Below are 18229 nucleotides of genomic sequence, written 5' to 3' on the forward strand. Positions count from 1 at the left end.
CTTTCAAATACTTTATGGTATTGGTTGATGCGTCGACACGCTGGTCACATGTCGCGCTGTTGTCCACTCGAAATGCTGCTTATGCTAAACTCCTCGCCCAGATTATCCGTCTACGGGCTCACTACCCTGACCATCCAATTAAGTCAATTCGACTTGATAATGCTGGGGAGTTTACATCGAAAACATTCGATGACTATTGCATGTCACTGGGGATTGATGTAGAACATCCAGTTCCCCATGTTCATACCCAAAATGGTCTCGCAGAAGCTGCTATCAAACGACTACAAATGATAGCACGGACATTGGTAATGCACACTAATCTCCCTGTTTCTGCTTGGGGATATGCAATATTACATGCAGCGACGCTAATTCGTCTACGACCCACTGCAACCCAATCTTACTCTGCGTTACAGCTAGTGACTGGGTACGAGCCTAATATCTCGCACTTACGCATTTTTGGGTGTACTATTTATGTGCCTATTACGCCGCCACAGCGTACTAAGATGGGTCCACAACGACGAATAAGCATTTATGTTGGATATGAATCTCCAACTATCGTCCGCTATCTTGAACCCTTGACAGGCGATCTCTTTACCGCTAGATTTGCGGATTGTCACTTTGATGAGACAGTCTTCCCATCATTAGGGGGAGATAAGAACACAAATGTTCAACAGGAACGACAGGAATTGTCGTGGTCTGTCCCCACTATGTCTCATCTCGATCCCCATACCGCACAGTCCGAACTTGAAGTGCGAAGAATAATCGAGCTCCAGAACGTAGCAGACACTCTGCCTGATGCGTTTTCTGATATTGCTAAAGTGACGAGATCACACATACCTGCTGCAAACGTGCCTGCAAGGATTGATGTCCCGAATAATGGACATAACGCCACTCCTTTAACGCTAGGAGATGGCACCATTGCTCAACATGGCAATAATGTGGCATCTATGGCTGTAGGTCCCGCAAGGAAGCGCGGTAGACCGATTGGTTCGAAGGATACTCGCCCTAGAAAAAGAGCGAATGAGGCACAAATAAATCCTTTGATCATCGATACTCAAAATCCGTCCCATGAGAATGTTCCGGATTATGGTTATGTCCAAGAGACATCATTGGGGGACGCCTCAGTGTCAGAACCTATCCATGAGAACATATAGATCTCTGTAAATTACACTAGTGTACATGGGACGTGGGAAAGAAACTCCATCATCATTGATGATGTATTCGCGTATTCAGTGGCGCGTGAGATTATTGAGACCGATGACATCGAACCACGCTCCGTTGATGAATGTCAACGTAGAGCTGATTGGCCAAAATGGAAAGATGCGATCCAGGCAGAACTTGATTCTCTAACGAAAAGAAAGGTATTTGGCAAAATTGTACCAATACCACCCAACACCAAACCAGTTGGTCACAAATGGGTATTCGTTAGAAAGCGTAATGAGAAAAACGAGATTGTAAGATACAAAGCTCGTCTTGTGGCGCAAGGCTTCTCACAACGCCCTGGAATCGACTACGAGGAGACATACTCTCCCGTAATGGACGTTATTACGTTCCGCTACCTTGTCAGTTTGGTAGTTTCCGAAAAACTGAACATGCAGCTTATGGATGTGGTTACTGCATATCTATATGGGGATCTAGATACGGAGATATACATGAATATTCCAGATGGAATTCAACTACCCAAATCAAGTGGCTCTAATCCACGGAGCGCGTTTGCAATTAGATTGAAACGCTCACTATATGGATTAAAACAATCCGGACGAATGTGGTATAACCGTCTAAGTGACTACTTGATTGGTAAGGGATATGTCAATAACGAACTATGCCCATGTGTGTTCATAAAAAGGACAAGTTCCGGATTTTCAATAGTAGCGGTTTATGTCGATGACATGAACATAATTGGCACCCTTAAAGAGTTAAGGGAAACCGCTGAACACTTGAAATCCGAGTTTGAGATGAAAGATCTTGGGAAAACACGGTTTTGCCTCGGTTTAGAACTTGAGCACCGTAGAGATGGTATCCTGATTCATCAATCAGCTTATACCCAAAAGATGCTTAGGCGTTTCAACACTGACAAAATCAAGCCTTCAAGCACCCCAATGGTCGTCCGTAGTCTTGATCCAAAGAAGGATCCATTTCGTCCAAAAGATGACGATGAAGAAGTGCTAGAGGCAGAAGTGCCCTACCTAAGTGCAATAGGTGCATTATTGTACTTAGCACAATGCACGAGACCAGACATCTCATTCGCTGTGAACTTGCTAGCTAGATATAGCTCTGCGCCAACACGACGCCATTGGACTGGTGTTAAAGATATCTTTCGATACCTAAGTAGTACGATCGATATGGGCTTGTTCTATCCCTACAGAAAGAAGATGGATTCGGACCCATCAAATGTCAGGAACGCCACACATAGTGGATTGCGTTCCCTCTCCCCATCCCAAAACGATATAAGTGTTTTGGAAGGTTTTGCTGATGCTGGGTACCTCTCTGACCCACACAAAGGTCGCTCCCAAACTGGTTATGTTTTCACCATGGGAAAAACCGCGATATCTTGGAGGTCTACAAAGCAGACCCTAGTCGCTACCTCTTCAAATCATGCAGAGATTATTGCTCTTCACGAAGCAGTTCGTGAATGTATATGGCTTCGATCCATAGTTACGCATGTTCGAAGCAATTGTGGTTTGAAGTCTACCACAGATGAGCCAACGAGCATTTATGAAGATAATGCTGCTTGCATTGAACAAATGAAGCAAGGTTACATCAAAGGCGACAACACCAAGCACATATCGCCCAAATTCTTCTACAATCAGCAACAACAGAAGCTCCTCAAGATCAAGGTGAACCAGGTTCGATCTGAGGACAATGTGGCAGACTTGTTCACTAAGTCATTGCCCAAATCCACGTTCGAGAAACATGTGGCAAGAATTGGCTTGCGGAAATTATCTGAACTCCCATGATCGTTGTCATCAGGGGGAGGCACAGACATCAGGGGGAGATGTCTACATGTTCGTCTCAAAAGCGTGAAAGGTGTGTTGTGCTCTTTTTCCCTTTCGACCGAGGTTATTTTTATCCCACTGGGTTTTTGTTACTCGGCAAGGTTTTTAATGAGGCAACAAGAGAAGCACCATGTTATCCAGAAACAAACTCCATACTCAACGCGCGTTGTGCTCTTTTTCTCCTTCGACCAAGGTTGTTTTTCCCACAGGGTTTTATTACTTGGCAAGGTTTTTAACGAGGCAAATTAAAAGCGCACCTCCAAGACAATACTACTGACATGATATATCCAAGGGGGAGTGTTGTAGTAAATAGGTAAAATGTCTATATCATGGAGTATGCACTTAAGAAGTGGAGAATGTGTGGTTTGTATGGAATGCACATTGAGAGGTAGAGAAATTGTGTAGCAAATATACTAATGTATGTAGGGCAAATTTACACTACTTTGTAACCCTATATAAACCCCCTCAATATGAGAAGAAGACTCACCAATTCACTCTTCAGTTTCTCTGAAACAAGCTGCTAATTATATTGAACAATTAGTCAATTTGCCACAGAATTTGTATCTAAAAACTATGTTACATTGTTACTGTTTGAGGCAAATTACACATCTCATTCAAAAATGGTTCTTCTACATATATCAAAACTTTTCTTTGGTTTGATGTTGTCTATGTCATAACCATGCGGCAGTATGCCTTGCAACTGTACAACTTGGTATCAAAATTTCGAGAAAGAAAAAAACTAAAAGAAAAATTAAAATAATCTCCTGCGTCTTACAATGAGAGTGATAAAGTAATAATTTTGAGCTGCTAATTATATTGAACAACTAATCAATTCGCCAAAAAAATTGTATTGATAACTATGTTAGTGTTTGAGGCAAATTACACATCTCATTGAAAAATGGATCAAAACTTTTCGTTGGTTTGATGTTGTCTATTATCAATACTATGCCAGTATGCGTTGCAAGTTGCAACTGTACAACTTGGTGTCAAAAATGGAGTTAAAAACTAAAAGAAAAATCAAAATAATCTCCTGCGTCTCAAGCTTTTGGATGAGGCCTTAGAAACCAAGTAGCCCACACCCAAACACATGACCCAAAAGCCCACATCCACAGCCCATCTCACTCCCTCCACATCCACATCCATGTCCAACTCCTCCTCCACGTCACCATCCTCCTCCAAATCTCCACCGTCCATTTCCCCGCAAGTGCAGCAACACCCGCCGTCCCATTCCTCGTCCACCTCCGGGATCTCCTCCAGCGGATGAAACCCACACTTTCCCCGCCTTTTCACAATCATCGCCACCCTCTCGCTCATCGCCACGTGTCCCTCCACGGCCACGCACACCTCCGCCGCCGTGACCTCCTTCCCGACACTCTCGCTCTCCAGCACGCACTTGCACTCCAATTTCCACTCCTGCCCCACGTCTTTCCTGAAAATCCCCTTCAACACCTTCTCCTCCCTCAAATACGCCTCGAACTGGACCCCGTCGCCGGCCCGAACCGCCTCCCGCGACCCGAATATCGCCTCCCCCTTCCTCACCTTCGCATTCACCGAGCGGTGAAGCGTCACGAACGCCGGCGCGTCGGGTCGGATCTTTGACCCGTCGATCTCGAGCGCGGTGCCGTTGATTCTTGGAAGATACGAAAGCGTGAGCGATTCCGGTAACGGCTTATGAGAATCCAAACCCGAAAACCGTATAAAGAAAGCTTGAATCTTTAGGGCTTCTCTCCTGGCCTGAAAGCCAGGGTACTCCGTCGACCTACACATAACTAGGTTTGGGTTTCCTTTTTGGAGGGTCTTGAGGGGGTTTGGGTTTTTATATATAGAGTGCCAGTGGGGTTATCCGTAGGGGAGCACACGGTTTGTGATGCTGGCGTGGACACAACGCCTGGGTCAGCCGCCACGTTGCCGCCAGTTTTTGAGAAATTCTACGTGCCGCGGGGTGTACGGTAGTGGATGGGGTACGATTTGATCAAGTGCTTTGCGGAGCTTGAGCCGTTGGATTGAAAAGGTATGGGTGATTGGACGGCGGGGATGTGGGAATGGGTAGGTGCATGAACATTGAATGGGACAAAGGGTGGTTTTGTCTTGGTTTTAGGATTGCAAGTCAATTTGCATTCAACAAGGTCCAGGATTTTTATGATATTTTTGGGCACTTTTTTCAAGTGGGGAAAACAATGATGATGATATTTCAACCAAAAGAGAAAAAAATATCTGATCTGCAAATAATTAGTTAAGATATAAAAAAAAGAACAATTTTAGAATTTTTTTAGATGCTGAGTGTATTGATAAAAAAATTGGGTGCACTACGCTTCTGTATTTCTGTAACGGCAGTGAAGACAACGAAGAGTTGTTGCTCACTTCTCCAGCGGCCCAAAAAGACCCATCAAATCCGGACGCCGAACTACTTCATCCATCGGAAAAAAAAAATAATAATAAATTACCAATAACTACAATCTCAGGCAATTTATTACCAGTAGCAAGCCTGTTTTTTTTTTCTAATTCTCTTGCGGTACTGTAGCTGAACCCAAATTACTAAAATAACATCTATAGACTTAATGTACTGGGCTTCAGTATCATTCTGAGGAATTGTAGATTTAATGTACTGAGCTTTAATATCATTCTGACATAAACGACTTGCAGTTCTTTCTAGCTTCTAGAGGCAATTCTAAATGATTAACCGATTGAATTGTTTGTATACACATAAAAGAGCAAAACTTATGTGACCTTGCACCATTTTTCTTTTTTTGAAACTTAGTAATAAAATCAATCCATTAACATTAACCAGTAAAGAAGACTTCAAAAAGCCTGCATCTATGTCGATTTACTTTCATCAAAATCCTATCAACTCATAAACACAAATCCATATCCGCAAAAGATCAACATTTTGCTATTAATCTCACTTAACAAAACAAAACGATTCAAAATGATCAAATGTAAATCCTAATCCTAATCCAATCCAACCCATGGTCTTTGCTTGCCTTCAATTATCACCTACTTTCGAATACCAGCTCTTGTCAAGGTGAAGAAATCTCTCCACCATGGTTCTTCTCATGTTCTTCAATCGTTACATCCTTTTTGTCTATTGTAGCAGCTTTCCTCTTTGCCATTTGCGATTAATCTGTGTATATGATAAATGCAAATATATGATTACTGACCCTCAATAGTGTACTAACCCTCAATTTGATTAAAAAACCACTGTAGCTTATAAGAATACAAAAGACCTAATCAAAAGATCCTCACAGTTGCAGCAGATCAATGACCAGAATTTCAAGCCAAAAAAAAAAAAAAAAAAAACTAACAGCAGTAATAAGATCAAACATCCATAGAGCCTATAGGTAGACATAATTTCAATGACCCTTCCATAAAGTAAAGCTAACAAATTTGTCCAAAATCGCAAGCTCAACTGAACCGATAATAGATTTGAGTTGAGTACCTCATGCAATCAAGAGAATGTACTCATGAAGCTAAAGCTATTGATCCTCATATATAAACATCAAATGAGGTTGCAATACACATAGGGTTACTGACCCTCAATAGCATACTGACCCTCAATACACATGGTTCTCTAACTTCAGTTATACCATTCACAATCTCAACCTCTTAAATCAACCATCACATACAGAAAGTCACATATGTCATCATTGCATATTAGAAACTTAAAGATGTCACTCAAAGAATGATCTTGACATGTTAATGAACTAATCATTATGGAACATAAACTCGATACAATTCGGCTCCATTTTGTATCCAAACATTTTAAGACCTGTCTAAGTAACACCATACTGACTTACAACAACATTCTCCAACAGAGCATGTCAATTATGAAGATCACAAAAAAATAGAATGAATTAGTCTCTTTATTCTACAAATCTCCAGCAACATCCTCATACCAATTCGAAACACTCAATTACGAAAACCAAAACCAATAGTTATTCTCATAACACAAGTTTGAGGACAATAAACATAGTGTTAGTGAAATCATGAACCTAAGGCTACTAACCCTTAGAAACTAAAGCTCATACAATTTCTTTTGTACTATTGAGTCACAAAACTCATCATTTTCCATCAGAACAAGCAAATCTCAGAAAGCTATTGACCCTCATAAACTAAAGGTAATGATCTTTAGAAGGTCCATAAAATCATAGATTGCACATACTACAACATTTTAGTGCTATTGACTCTCGATAATCATAGATTGCACATATTGCAAGCATTCTAATGGTACTGAGTCTCAATAAGCTCATACAATTCATCATCAGTCACATAACATCAAGTTTCCCTACTTAGCAACTCATCTTAATTGATACTGACCTCGCTCTTTGGTGGATTTGCAGGCTGAGAACAAACCCTAGCTTCGGCACGTTCCTTGCTGGTAGATTTGCAGGCCAAGACCAAAAAATAGTGTAGATACCTCTACTAGCAAGGTTATTTTCTATGTCACCAAGCATAAGTAACACCCTCTTAGGGGGGTCCACAAGCCACGGTGGGGCCGAACAGCGACATGCATCACGTAGCCGAATGTCCAAGCTACGCCATGGTAGTCAGAAGAGGCCAATGCCTCGCCAGGAAGCCACCTTCCCGGCCTTGCCAAGTTACCTTCACGAGCAGGTTTTCTAAAGACTAGAATAGTGGGTTTAGCATCCCACATGGAAGAAAATGTAAAGTGGAGGGGTTCCCTTACCTATAAAAAAGACCCATCCTCACACTTAGAATCCATCCCATTAAATCTCATGTAATCCTCTTGGGCCGCAAGGCCCAAACACACATAGTTAAGCTTTCAAGTGGACGTAGTCTCCTGCTAAAGCGGGAGACGAACCACTATACTTCTTCTGTCTTCTCTCTCTCTCTCTCTCTCTTACATTAATTAGATCCCCACAGATCCAAACATTAACATTGGCGCCGTCTCTGGGAAGCCAACACAAAGGCTTCGTCACGTACCATGAACTTTGGCCCGTTAGAGTCAAGTCAACACTCGGTCAACAACTTTCTGAGCTGGTCAAAGCCAACGCTGACCTGCACAAAAAAAAAAAAATCTACAAATTTGCTCTGGACACCCGGAAGTCCACTTTGGACATTCTGGCATTCTTCAGTCAGCATCAACGTCCCCGCTGAACTGTATGCCGCTAGCCCATTCGGAGGCCTTGGCTCATCATTCCCATCAATTGATCATCGTTGCATCCTTTGGTCATCCTCAGAGTCAATCATCGCTAAGCGCCAGTCACCGCGCTGCGCCAAGCACTTGTCTTCTTCCACCATCACCGCTGAACAATGATATGTTCATCACCACCGCCGACCAAAGCTGCCGTCAGCGGCAATGCAAGCTTCTCAGCTTAAGTCAGCGTCAGCGGCACCGCTAACTGCCACCAACGCCAAGTCTTGCACCGCCAAGCTCCAGGTCACGCACTGCCAAGCTTCGTCTCTTTTGAACTCCAATCATGGCAGCTTCGAACTCCACCCGCCAATCAAAGCACCGTCTAGCGAGGACCACGAGATAAGGATACCGTTAGACAAGTTATCACTCCGCTAAACACCACAGGCGGCTTTGCAGGCCTAACGACCATTCCCCGCCAACCTAGCTCTAGCCATGACTGCCGCCAGCTACTTGCCACCAGCGGCATCGCTAGCTCCCATCAGCGGTAGAGCAATCACCAGCTTTTGAGCATCACCGCTAGCTGCCATGACTTCCACCGCTAAGAACCATCAGCGGCAACCGCTTCCTCCGCTAGGCACCAGCAGGGCAACCTCCACAACTTCCACTGCTGGCCTCCACTGTAGACCCCTGTACTTTTTCTTATTTATTTTAATTTGTCGCATAAAGTATGAAATTACGTATTCGTGAGGTACAAAAGTATTCGCGCTTAGATTAAGACTTTGAGGCCATTTAAAGGATTAATAAATTAGAGAAAATCCAATTTGGGTCTAGAAAAGTATTTTTAAAGTGTTGAGGCTTAGGACAAGCCCGGAAAAGTTTCCCGAAATGATTCGGTGAGATGTCGGAGAAATAAGGATATTTGAAGATGTATTTTCGGAGTGGGCTTAAGGAAAATTAAGAGGAAAATGAAAATGGAACAGCTCAAGCCCATTTGGTCCAAAAGGAGGGCAACTTAGACTTTTCACAATCAAAATTAAGGAGAGGTATAAAAGCAAAACACTCTCTCCAAACTCTAGCCTCTTCCTCATTGTCTCCCTTTCCTCTCTCTTTCTCTACCCGAGAGCTTCTCTCTCTACCTCTCGCAGGAAATTGCCCCACCACCTGACGCCGCCGCCGTCGCCGGAATCCCAATCCTCACCAAAATTTCCAGATTTTATCCTCTTCCTCCCCTCTTTCCATTTCTCCAACCAAAATCAAGAAATTTGGCCATTCAATCCTCCAAAAACCCTAGAACCCGAAGCTAATTTGGGGGTTTTTGTGATTTCTTCTTTCCAAGCTTAAATCAAGGTAATCTCCCTCCTAATCTAGCCTCCATTCATCCGATCTATACCTATTTCTTCCTAAATCTGAGTTTTTAATTTTGATTGCATGAACCCAATTTTCCCTAAGTCAAGAGGCTAGGCTACATGTTTGGCAAGGATTTGTGGTAAAGATCTATCCATGCAACCTTGTTTTCAAGTTTATTTGGTTGAGATGATGATGTTGGACGGATTTGTAGGTGAAGAAGGCCAATGAGAAGGATTAGGCCGTGAGTTTTGAAGAAGAAAGGGTAAGGAATGGGTTTTGGACAAACCCTAGAATTTTTGGAATTTATTTGGTTGATTTTGATTTTGTTGAGCCATTATTGTTGTTGGAAAAATTGTGAAAATTAGATCTTTGAGAAGGGTTTAATTAGTAGGATTTTATTGGTTTAGTTTTCAAAGGAATGGAAATTGGTGTTAAAGATTTTGGTGATTTTGTTGTGTAATTTTGGCCAAAAGAAAAAGAAAAGGAAGAAGAAAAGAAAGGTGTTTTATTTTGGAAGAGAAAGAAAAATGAAGAAAATAGTAAAAGTTGGATTAAATGAGTTTTTAATGTAGTAAAGTGGTAAAAAGTGAAGAAGGTGAAGGTAAAGGTAAATTCGGTAAAAAGGAGGTAAAAGGTAAAAGTGAAAATGTGGAGTTAAAAATCATGGTAAAAGTAAAAGGGTGAAAAAGGAGGAGTAATTGAGTAAAAGTGAAAGCGAAACTTTATTTATAATTATTTACTTATTTATTTTTAATAAATAAGAAATAATGGTAAATAAATGAATATTTGGTCAAAAGTCAAAAGTCAAAGTTAAAGGTCAAAAGTCAACTTTGAGAGTTGACAAAGGTTGACCGACCTCATAAAACGAGAGGATCGACTCGACTTTGGTCGCTCGGGTTGGCGATAGTTTAGCGGAGCAATAAGGACGTTTTCATTTTTAAGAAAGAAGTTAGTTTCCCAAATTAGTAAAGGTTAAAAAGAAGTAGTTAATGGCCTCAATGAAATAAAAAGGATTTAGTGTGCGCGATTACTTAAAGTTGATCATGATGTTTACCTAGATAATTACTTGCAAACTAAGTAATAGTTCAGGAAACATGATCGTTAAGGAAGCTTAAGCGGAAAGCATCAGAGTGTGGAATACGCCGGCATTTTTCAGGTAGGGTGAGCTGTCATTTCCTTGTTAGAGGCTTTTCAATATATGTGGAATGCTCTAGTATAATATTATGTTGCTTGCAAGTATTTTTTGTTGTTCATCAGTCGATGCCTCGTGATACCTGTGTTTTCATAACTGATAATTGTTGATTGCGAAAACCGAGGCTAGACTTGCATGTTGAGATACTATACCCTTTGTATGTTTGTGCTTGTGACCTGAAAGTGAATGGGACCTAGACGCGTAGATTCCTAGGGATCCCACGGTGTCGATAACCGAGAACCTTCGGAGGGGGTTGTGCTCCTATGTTTGTCGAGGAAAGGTGAGTACAGATAGTGAATCAGTCATAGGAGACTCAGAGCCAGGAAATGGACACTTTCACTACTTGTAGTCACAAGAACTACAGAGTAGTTGGCTGGTTCTCAAAGGATGACGAACCAGGTAGGTCATCGATTTATTTTAGTTTAGCCGATAGGTAAGTATTTCGGAGCTCCAAGTTGTGTGAAGCATGCTGCATATGATTTCCTGAAACGAAACAAGTATGATTGTTTTTGTTTGCATTTGTTTTACTTGATTTTACCAATGCACGCAACCTATATTCTAGTAGCTATATTTTACTTAATAGTTTTCAAACCTAACTAAGGTTAGGTCGGCCCCTATTGGGCTAGAGAGGACGAAATGCTCACCCCTACATTTCAGGTTACAACGAGGTCATTCCGGACGATTTGGATTAAAAGTGGGTCGTTAGCCGAGTCTGTGTGTTGCTGTCCTTGTCGCTTGAAGTTCTTCCCTTTTGGTATTCTATCGATTTACTCGTTTTTCTTTTAATGTTGAACTCTGTGAGGTCCGCCTACTTGGGAGCGCGCCTCACCACTTTGTATTATTGTTATTGTTGAACTCCTTTCATTTCGGTTATGATGTAAGCCCTAAGGCGTCACAGTGCACTTGCCCACTTTATTTTTAAGCATTTCTAGACTTGTTAATTTAAATGTTGGGTTATTGATTTAAAGTCCTTTCTTAAAAGTTTTCTTGGTCTCCTATTTTCTAAAATTTTGTATTTTAGAAAGGCCTTGTAGTATTAAGTTGGTAGGTCTACGGTATGTTTACGACGTATCGAGCTTCTATTGGCTTAATATTACGGTGCTGTGGTATACCCGTTCGAGTTGCCACATCCACAGCTAGCCAAAAGCTTCTCCGCTGACCATCATCACCGCCAGCGATAACCTCTAGCAACTCAACCATCTCGACAGAGCTCCTTGACCGAGTCAACTCACTCCTCTTGAAGCATCAGCTCTTCCTCTTGACAGGGTGCTGCTACCAACAACGCTACCGCCTACGAGACCTAGCGGAGCATCGGCGAGCCTATCGATCCCCATCTCGGCGGGGCTTCAATCCTCTTGGCGGAGGTTCAGTCTCCCGGTCACCCAGAAAACTACTTTGGACACCCATTCAATCTTGCTGTCCCTCCTTGCTGCTGGTTCCAAGTTTACGGCCCATGATCTCGGTTTCTGGGTGTAGCTCATCACCCAAACATTGATCAGCGCCTTCGATGCAGCTCAAAGCCTTCCTTCTGGCAAAAAACTGGAAAACATATGAGTTTCTTTCTGTGGTACGTACAAAGCTAAAGCATATACATATGCCTATTATAATCATCTAAAGGCACCTTCACAATTAAGTGGCTAACATATACATAACGTGTTCAGTTGTCCTTATTTCATGCTCTGAATATGGCCCAACAAGTGATACATTTGCTTCCTTGCACATTCAATTATCATTGACCAAGCATGTATAATATATTACTTGCAAAAGTTGGCAGCTCACTATATTCAACACATGTGATGGGCCTTGCATACGCACACCAGGCATTTAAAATCAATAGTGTATGAGGCATCCCTGTACATGCATATGCATACATATTATAAACCCACCTGTTAAAGCATGCTACTTACATGAGACCATGACAACTGCACATCAAACAAACTATGCCACATCTAGAAGATTGTGACACTTATGACTTAACTAAACACACGCTCGGATAAACGATTTACTTGGGTTACGACTCCTTTGGGTATCGGCATGGCCACGACTTTCTTGGGCCACACCCCGCATGCTCGCACAGCTCCTATCCGCTCAACTACACCCAACTTGCTAGAACACAACCTAACTCGCTCAAACATATCAAACATGCTTTAACTAAGTTCCAAGTTCACAAACGCTTCATACTATCCATCGGGAGCTACTCCCAAAATTTTATATGGACAACCATCACACTTGCCACTATCTATTACGCATGTTACATGGCCATAAGATCCATATATTATTACTTGCTATACTTATTTGTCATTATTCATACAATTACAAGCTCTACATATACTCTATTTGTAAACATATGGTCTAGCCTCTAGGCACCATACTTTGTCAAAACTCTCCCCACGAGAAAGAGACCTAAACGGGTCTAGAATCCAAGAGTCTATGGTCCATGACCAACCACTAAGCTGTAAGGCAAAGCCTCATAACTGACAATGACCGCTACGCGGCATTGCAGTCAAGCTTTTCTCCTCTGGGAAAGAGTAAAGGGACCGGTTAACGCAGCCCACGGCAGCCATTGATCCAACAGTTAACCCTTGATACTTGGGTATCAAAGATTAGGTTCGCTACCTAACACCCACTGCTTATACGCAGCTCCCCTCATCAAACAATTTTCCGACCATACGGAGGTTTATAGCCAAGAGTGGGGGACTCCTTGGAGGGCCTAGCAAGGGGCCCACCCAAAAGGGCATAAGCATTCGTTTCAACAAATTCTAGATGGATGACGCACTTGCACTAATTATGCTCGCTATACGGCACAAAGCCACGCTTTGGTATCAACCCCGTGAGAAAGACCTCCTTCACCGGGGACTTCGGGGACTTGTACATACAGCATAGCATAATTAGCAACGGTTACATTTACGACTTAGGGCATCACATTTGAGCTTTCCCCGCATAAGCTTTAACACTCTCTCCTCAGCGGTACCCCCGAGCTTTCACACTCTTGCCTCAGTGGCATTGTCGAGCTTTCACGCTCTTGCCTCAGCGGCAACCTCGATCTTTCAAGCTCTTGCCTCAGCGGCACAACTGAGTTTTCACTCTCTTGCCTCAGCGGCACCGTCGAGCTTTCACGCTCTTGGCTCAGCAGCAACCTTGAGCTTTCACGCTCTTGCCTCAGTAGCAACCTCGAGCTTTCACTTTCTTGCCTCAACGGTACAGCCTAGCTTTTCACGCTCTTGCCTCAGCGGCACAGCCGAGATTTCACCCTCTTTGCCTCAATGGCACAGCCGAGCTTTCACCCTCTTTGCCTCAGCGGCACAGCCGAGCTTTCACGCTCTTTGCCTCAGCAGCACCGCCTAGCTTTCACATTCTCAGCGGCATCCTGAGCTTTCACGCTCACACCTTCGCGTCATCCCCGAGCTTTCAAGCTCTTACCTCAGCGTCACCGCCGAGCTTTCACGCTCTTGCCTCAGCGGTACAGTCGAGCTTTCACGCTCTTACCTCAGCGGCACAGCCGTGCTTTCACGCTCTTGCATCAGCGGCAACCCCGAGCTTTCACTCTCATGCCTTCCCGGCACCCATCGAGCTTCACGCTCATGCATTCCCGACAATCCCCAAGCTTCCTGCTCACGAGCTCTAACGCTCACGCCTCCCTGACACCCATCTAGCTTCCCGCTCACACCTTCCCGGCAACCATCGAGCTTCCCGCTCATGCCTTCTCGGCACCATCAAGCTTTTCGCTGAGGCCTTCTCGGCAACCCCGAGCTTTCACGCTCATGCCTTCCCGTCACCCATCGAGCTTCGCGCTCATGCCTTCCCAGCAATCGCCAAGCTTCCAGCTCATGAGCTCTAACGCTCACGCCTCCTCGGCACCCATCGAGCTTCCCACTCATGCCTTCACGGCACCTATCGAGCTTCCCACTCATGCCTTCCCAGCAACCCCTGAGTTTCCCGCTCAGGCCTTCCCTGCAACCATCGAGCTTCCGGCTCAGGCCTTCCCGGTACCATCTAGCTTTTCGCTCAGGTCTTCCCTGCTCCCAGAGCTTCCCGCTCACGCATTCCAGGCACCCCTATCTTTCACGCTCTTGCCTTCCGGCATTCCCAAGATTTACACTCATATACCCTCGACATAATATACCTTAATGGAACATTGAAGTCTTCTACCATTTGTCGTTTGCAACAAATCGAATTCTTTTCGCGTTCCATTAATATGAGCGAAAACCAAACAAACACGAGTGTTCGTTTATTCATCGTTCACGAATTACAAACGCTTGCTTTCATGGCACTCATGCAACTTACATCTCACGAGCGTAACCCCGTCAAACTCGACCTCGTTCCTTTCCTTGCGTGTGTCACACATTTTTCATATGCAATCCATATGCGCTCTCGAGTCTAGACGTCACAACCGATCGTACTCGGCGCCATCCACATGTATACATCAACATGTATCACGCACCTCGCACATTCATATATGACAATTCATATCAATGCAACTCACATTTGTTGCCCAATGCAACAAGTATTCTACAAGTGCGTGCTTTTATCTTTTGTAGATACCTCTCACTATGCATGAAGGATTTGCTACATCACCAAGCATAAGTAACACCCTCTTGAGGGGGCCCACAAGCTATGGTGGGGCCCAACCGAGACATGCATCCCGTAGCCCGATGTCCGAGCTACGCCACGGTAGTCGGAAGGGGCAAATGCCTCGCCGGGAAGCCACCTTCTCGGCCTTGCCAAGTCACCTTCATAAGCATGCTTTTTAGACTAGAATAGTGATTTCTACATCCCACATCTAAGAAAATGTAGAGGAGATGGCTTCCTTCACCTATAAAATGAACTCTCCTCCTACTTACTCAACATCCCATTACACACTTTGTAATCCATTTGGGCCGCAAGGCCCAAACACATAGTACAACATTCAAGTGGATGTAGTCTCCTGCTAAGGCGGAGACGAACCACTATACTTCTAGTGTGTGTGTCTCTCTCTCTCTCTAAAGGTAACTAGAGACCCTTCGGATCTCTAACGTTAACATCTTTGTTGTGTAGGTTAACGAGTGTCTTCTTGCTTACGGAGTTCGGGGACTTATAGTGTCACGCCCCGAATTTAGAATAAATCAATTCAAATCCGAAACGCAATAACTTAACAAGCACAAGAAAAACACATAGAAAATTTTTCATTTAATTAAGCAACTAAACAAACTGAGCTCAGAATGTCAATACCGACTCGTTCTTTAGAGTCACATATTACATTACAGATAGTTTACAAATTAAACTGAATGACAATTCAATAAGTAAACACACCCACCACAACTCACTACACAGCGGAAGACTTAAAACTAAGATTACCCTTTGACGTCCACGCTACCGAACGTACCCCTCAGCTTCGACGACGATTAATCGATATTCTAACCTGCACAATAAACCCTACACCATAGAATAGTGCACCGGGTTGAACAAAACAATCACGGTAAGCTTTTTAAGCTCGTATGAGTAAACTCAAATAAAGTGACTCACGTCACGCATGCTTATAATTTCTCAACTCGTGAGAAGATTAAAGCAACAATATTTAATTCCACAAAATACATGCTTTCACCATCTTCGTCTAACAAAACAATATGCAATTATTACAAGAAAAACGTCAAGTTCAAATTAAACAATAACATGCTCAATAATTTCAACCCAACTAAAAACCCACATGCTCTGTCTCTCAATTCATTTTCCAATCACTACAGATCACAACCCACAACTGTACCCACAATAAGAATTAAGCAAAATCAGTAATCCCTGCATTGAAACTTAGTTCAGGAGATCACATTAAAACAAACAATACAAAAGATAGTAATCCCTGCATATAACTTAGTTTAAGAGATTACATTAAAGCAAACAATACAAACGGCAGTAATCCCTGCATATAACTTAGTTCAGGAGATTACATTTAAATCAACATATAGAATGAGAAGGAAAATCAATAAGGAAGTCAAACAACTCACACTAAAATCGATGATCACCCATCAACCCCAAACACTCGAAACTATCTTTTAAAAACATGTACTCTTGAGTGCCATAACACCAAGTTATCCCCCAAGAAGTACAACTGCAGACAGACGATAACTCTAAGGCCTCGTTTGTTTCGCGGATTTGAGGACTTGGGAAAGGAAAGCTGTTCCTTTCCTTTGTTTGGTAACCACAAAGTCCGGAAATGCTTTCCTGACATAGGGGAAAGTTGGGGGTAAACTCATTCCACTCAAACTTCATGGGATTGAGTTTCCCATCCCATTTCCCAGCATTAATTGCAATAATTTTGGACAATAATACCCTAACATTAATTGCTTGAGTACCCTTGGTAGTGTTGAAAATTCATTTCAGGTTGTTTTTATTTTAAAATAGAAGGGTATTATTGAAATATTGAAATATTTTTACTTTCCTTTCCTGCACCAACCAAACATCGAAAGGGAAATCAAATGATCTTTCTTGGATGCTTTCCCTGCTTTACCAAACACAGGAAATGAAATCTGACAGGAACTTTAATTTCCCTTCTCCACGGGAAAGACAAGGGAATCGATTTCCCTTCCGTGAACCAAACGAGGCCTAACAGAATCGTAACCTGTCACCTCAGAACAAACCCAGGTTTACCACTGAAACCTTCCGACTCACAATTGTTACACCACAACTCCAAATCACTCTTTTATCAATATAAATCATCAAAAGTCTATATATCACAATGCCAAAACCATCCAGATATATATATATATATATATATCACGTAAATATATATATATACGTAGTCACCCATTCAGGGATGCCACTAATACCAACTATAGTTTTACAAATTAACTACTCAAAAATCATTTATATCAAAACATTGTTTTAACTTACCCATGAACCGTTGTCGATCAAGTTCATATATTTTAAAACAAATAATTTATTTTGATAAATATGATTTTGCATACTAACAATTAAATCTACTAAATTAAACATAACTAATTTATCGACTGAAACACTGTGAGATTTACTCACCTCCAAATCCTGCTGCGTCTTCACATAAACCAAGACAAGCACAAAATCATCCATACTCCGCTCACACAATTTCGTCAATCACCTAATCACATCAAGGTCACATTCAATACAACACAAATCACACAATTCACAAGACACAATTATACTCCAAGACCATCCAACGTCTTCGGAACACTTCTACGATCAATAAATCAAAACTACAAGTCGATCGAACGGCCGAATCCTCACATATCGAAAACCGAAACGAATCGAAAACCCTAAAACCCTAACATGCTCATACCATCTCCAGAAATTACAAACTATATATCGTAATGCTCGTATCGACGAGTAGATCGCAATCAGGAACAGAAACTGTCTCTGAGGTGGTCGGAAACAGCTGGAAAACACCACCACAGTGGCGGCACCGCCACCGACCCAAAGTCGGAATTTGGAAAAACTTCCAACACCAAAGTTCTTCATCTCAACTCCAATTGAAACATTCATAACTAGCACAAAGTCTGAATGGAAGCCATTTGGCCATAATTTACCTCGCAAGTTTTGAAAACCGATGAACCCAAGAATCCCAATCTTCAAAATTCAACCTCCACACTTTGA

General features: G+C 42.6%; 1 protein-coding gene across 2 annotated transcripts; it reads right to left on the bottom strand.

The window, feature by feature from the left end:
- Window positions 1–3828: 3828 nt before the first annotated feature.
- Window positions 3829–4804, bottom strand: LOC112177091. 2 transcript variants are annotated; one of them, XM_040511222.1, is made up of 2 exons: window positions 4381–4804; window positions 3829–4344 (listed from the first exon to the last, which is right to left on the bottom strand). In XM_040511222.1, the coding sequence occupies exons 1-2, from the start codon at window positions 4761–4763 to the stop codon at window positions 4014–4016; spliced, it is 714 nt and encodes a 237-aa protein (XP_040367156.1). In that variant the 5' UTR covers window positions 4764–4804; the 3' UTR covers window positions 3829–4013. The 2 variants fall into 2 exon arrangements, with proteins under 2 accessions (XP_040367156.1, XP_024171057.1); XM_024315289.2 differs by having other exon boundaries at window positions 3829–4803.
- Between the last annotated feature and the right edge of the window lie 13425 nt (window positions 4805–18229).

The sequence above is a fragment of the Rosa chinensis genome, chromosome 7 (assembly GCF_002994745.2).
Source record: "Rosa chinensis cultivar Old Blush chromosome 7, RchiOBHm-V2, whole genome shotgun sequence".
Taxonomy (NCBI): domain Eukaryota; kingdom Viridiplantae; phylum Streptophyta; class Magnoliopsida; order Rosales; family Rosaceae; genus Rosa; species Rosa chinensis.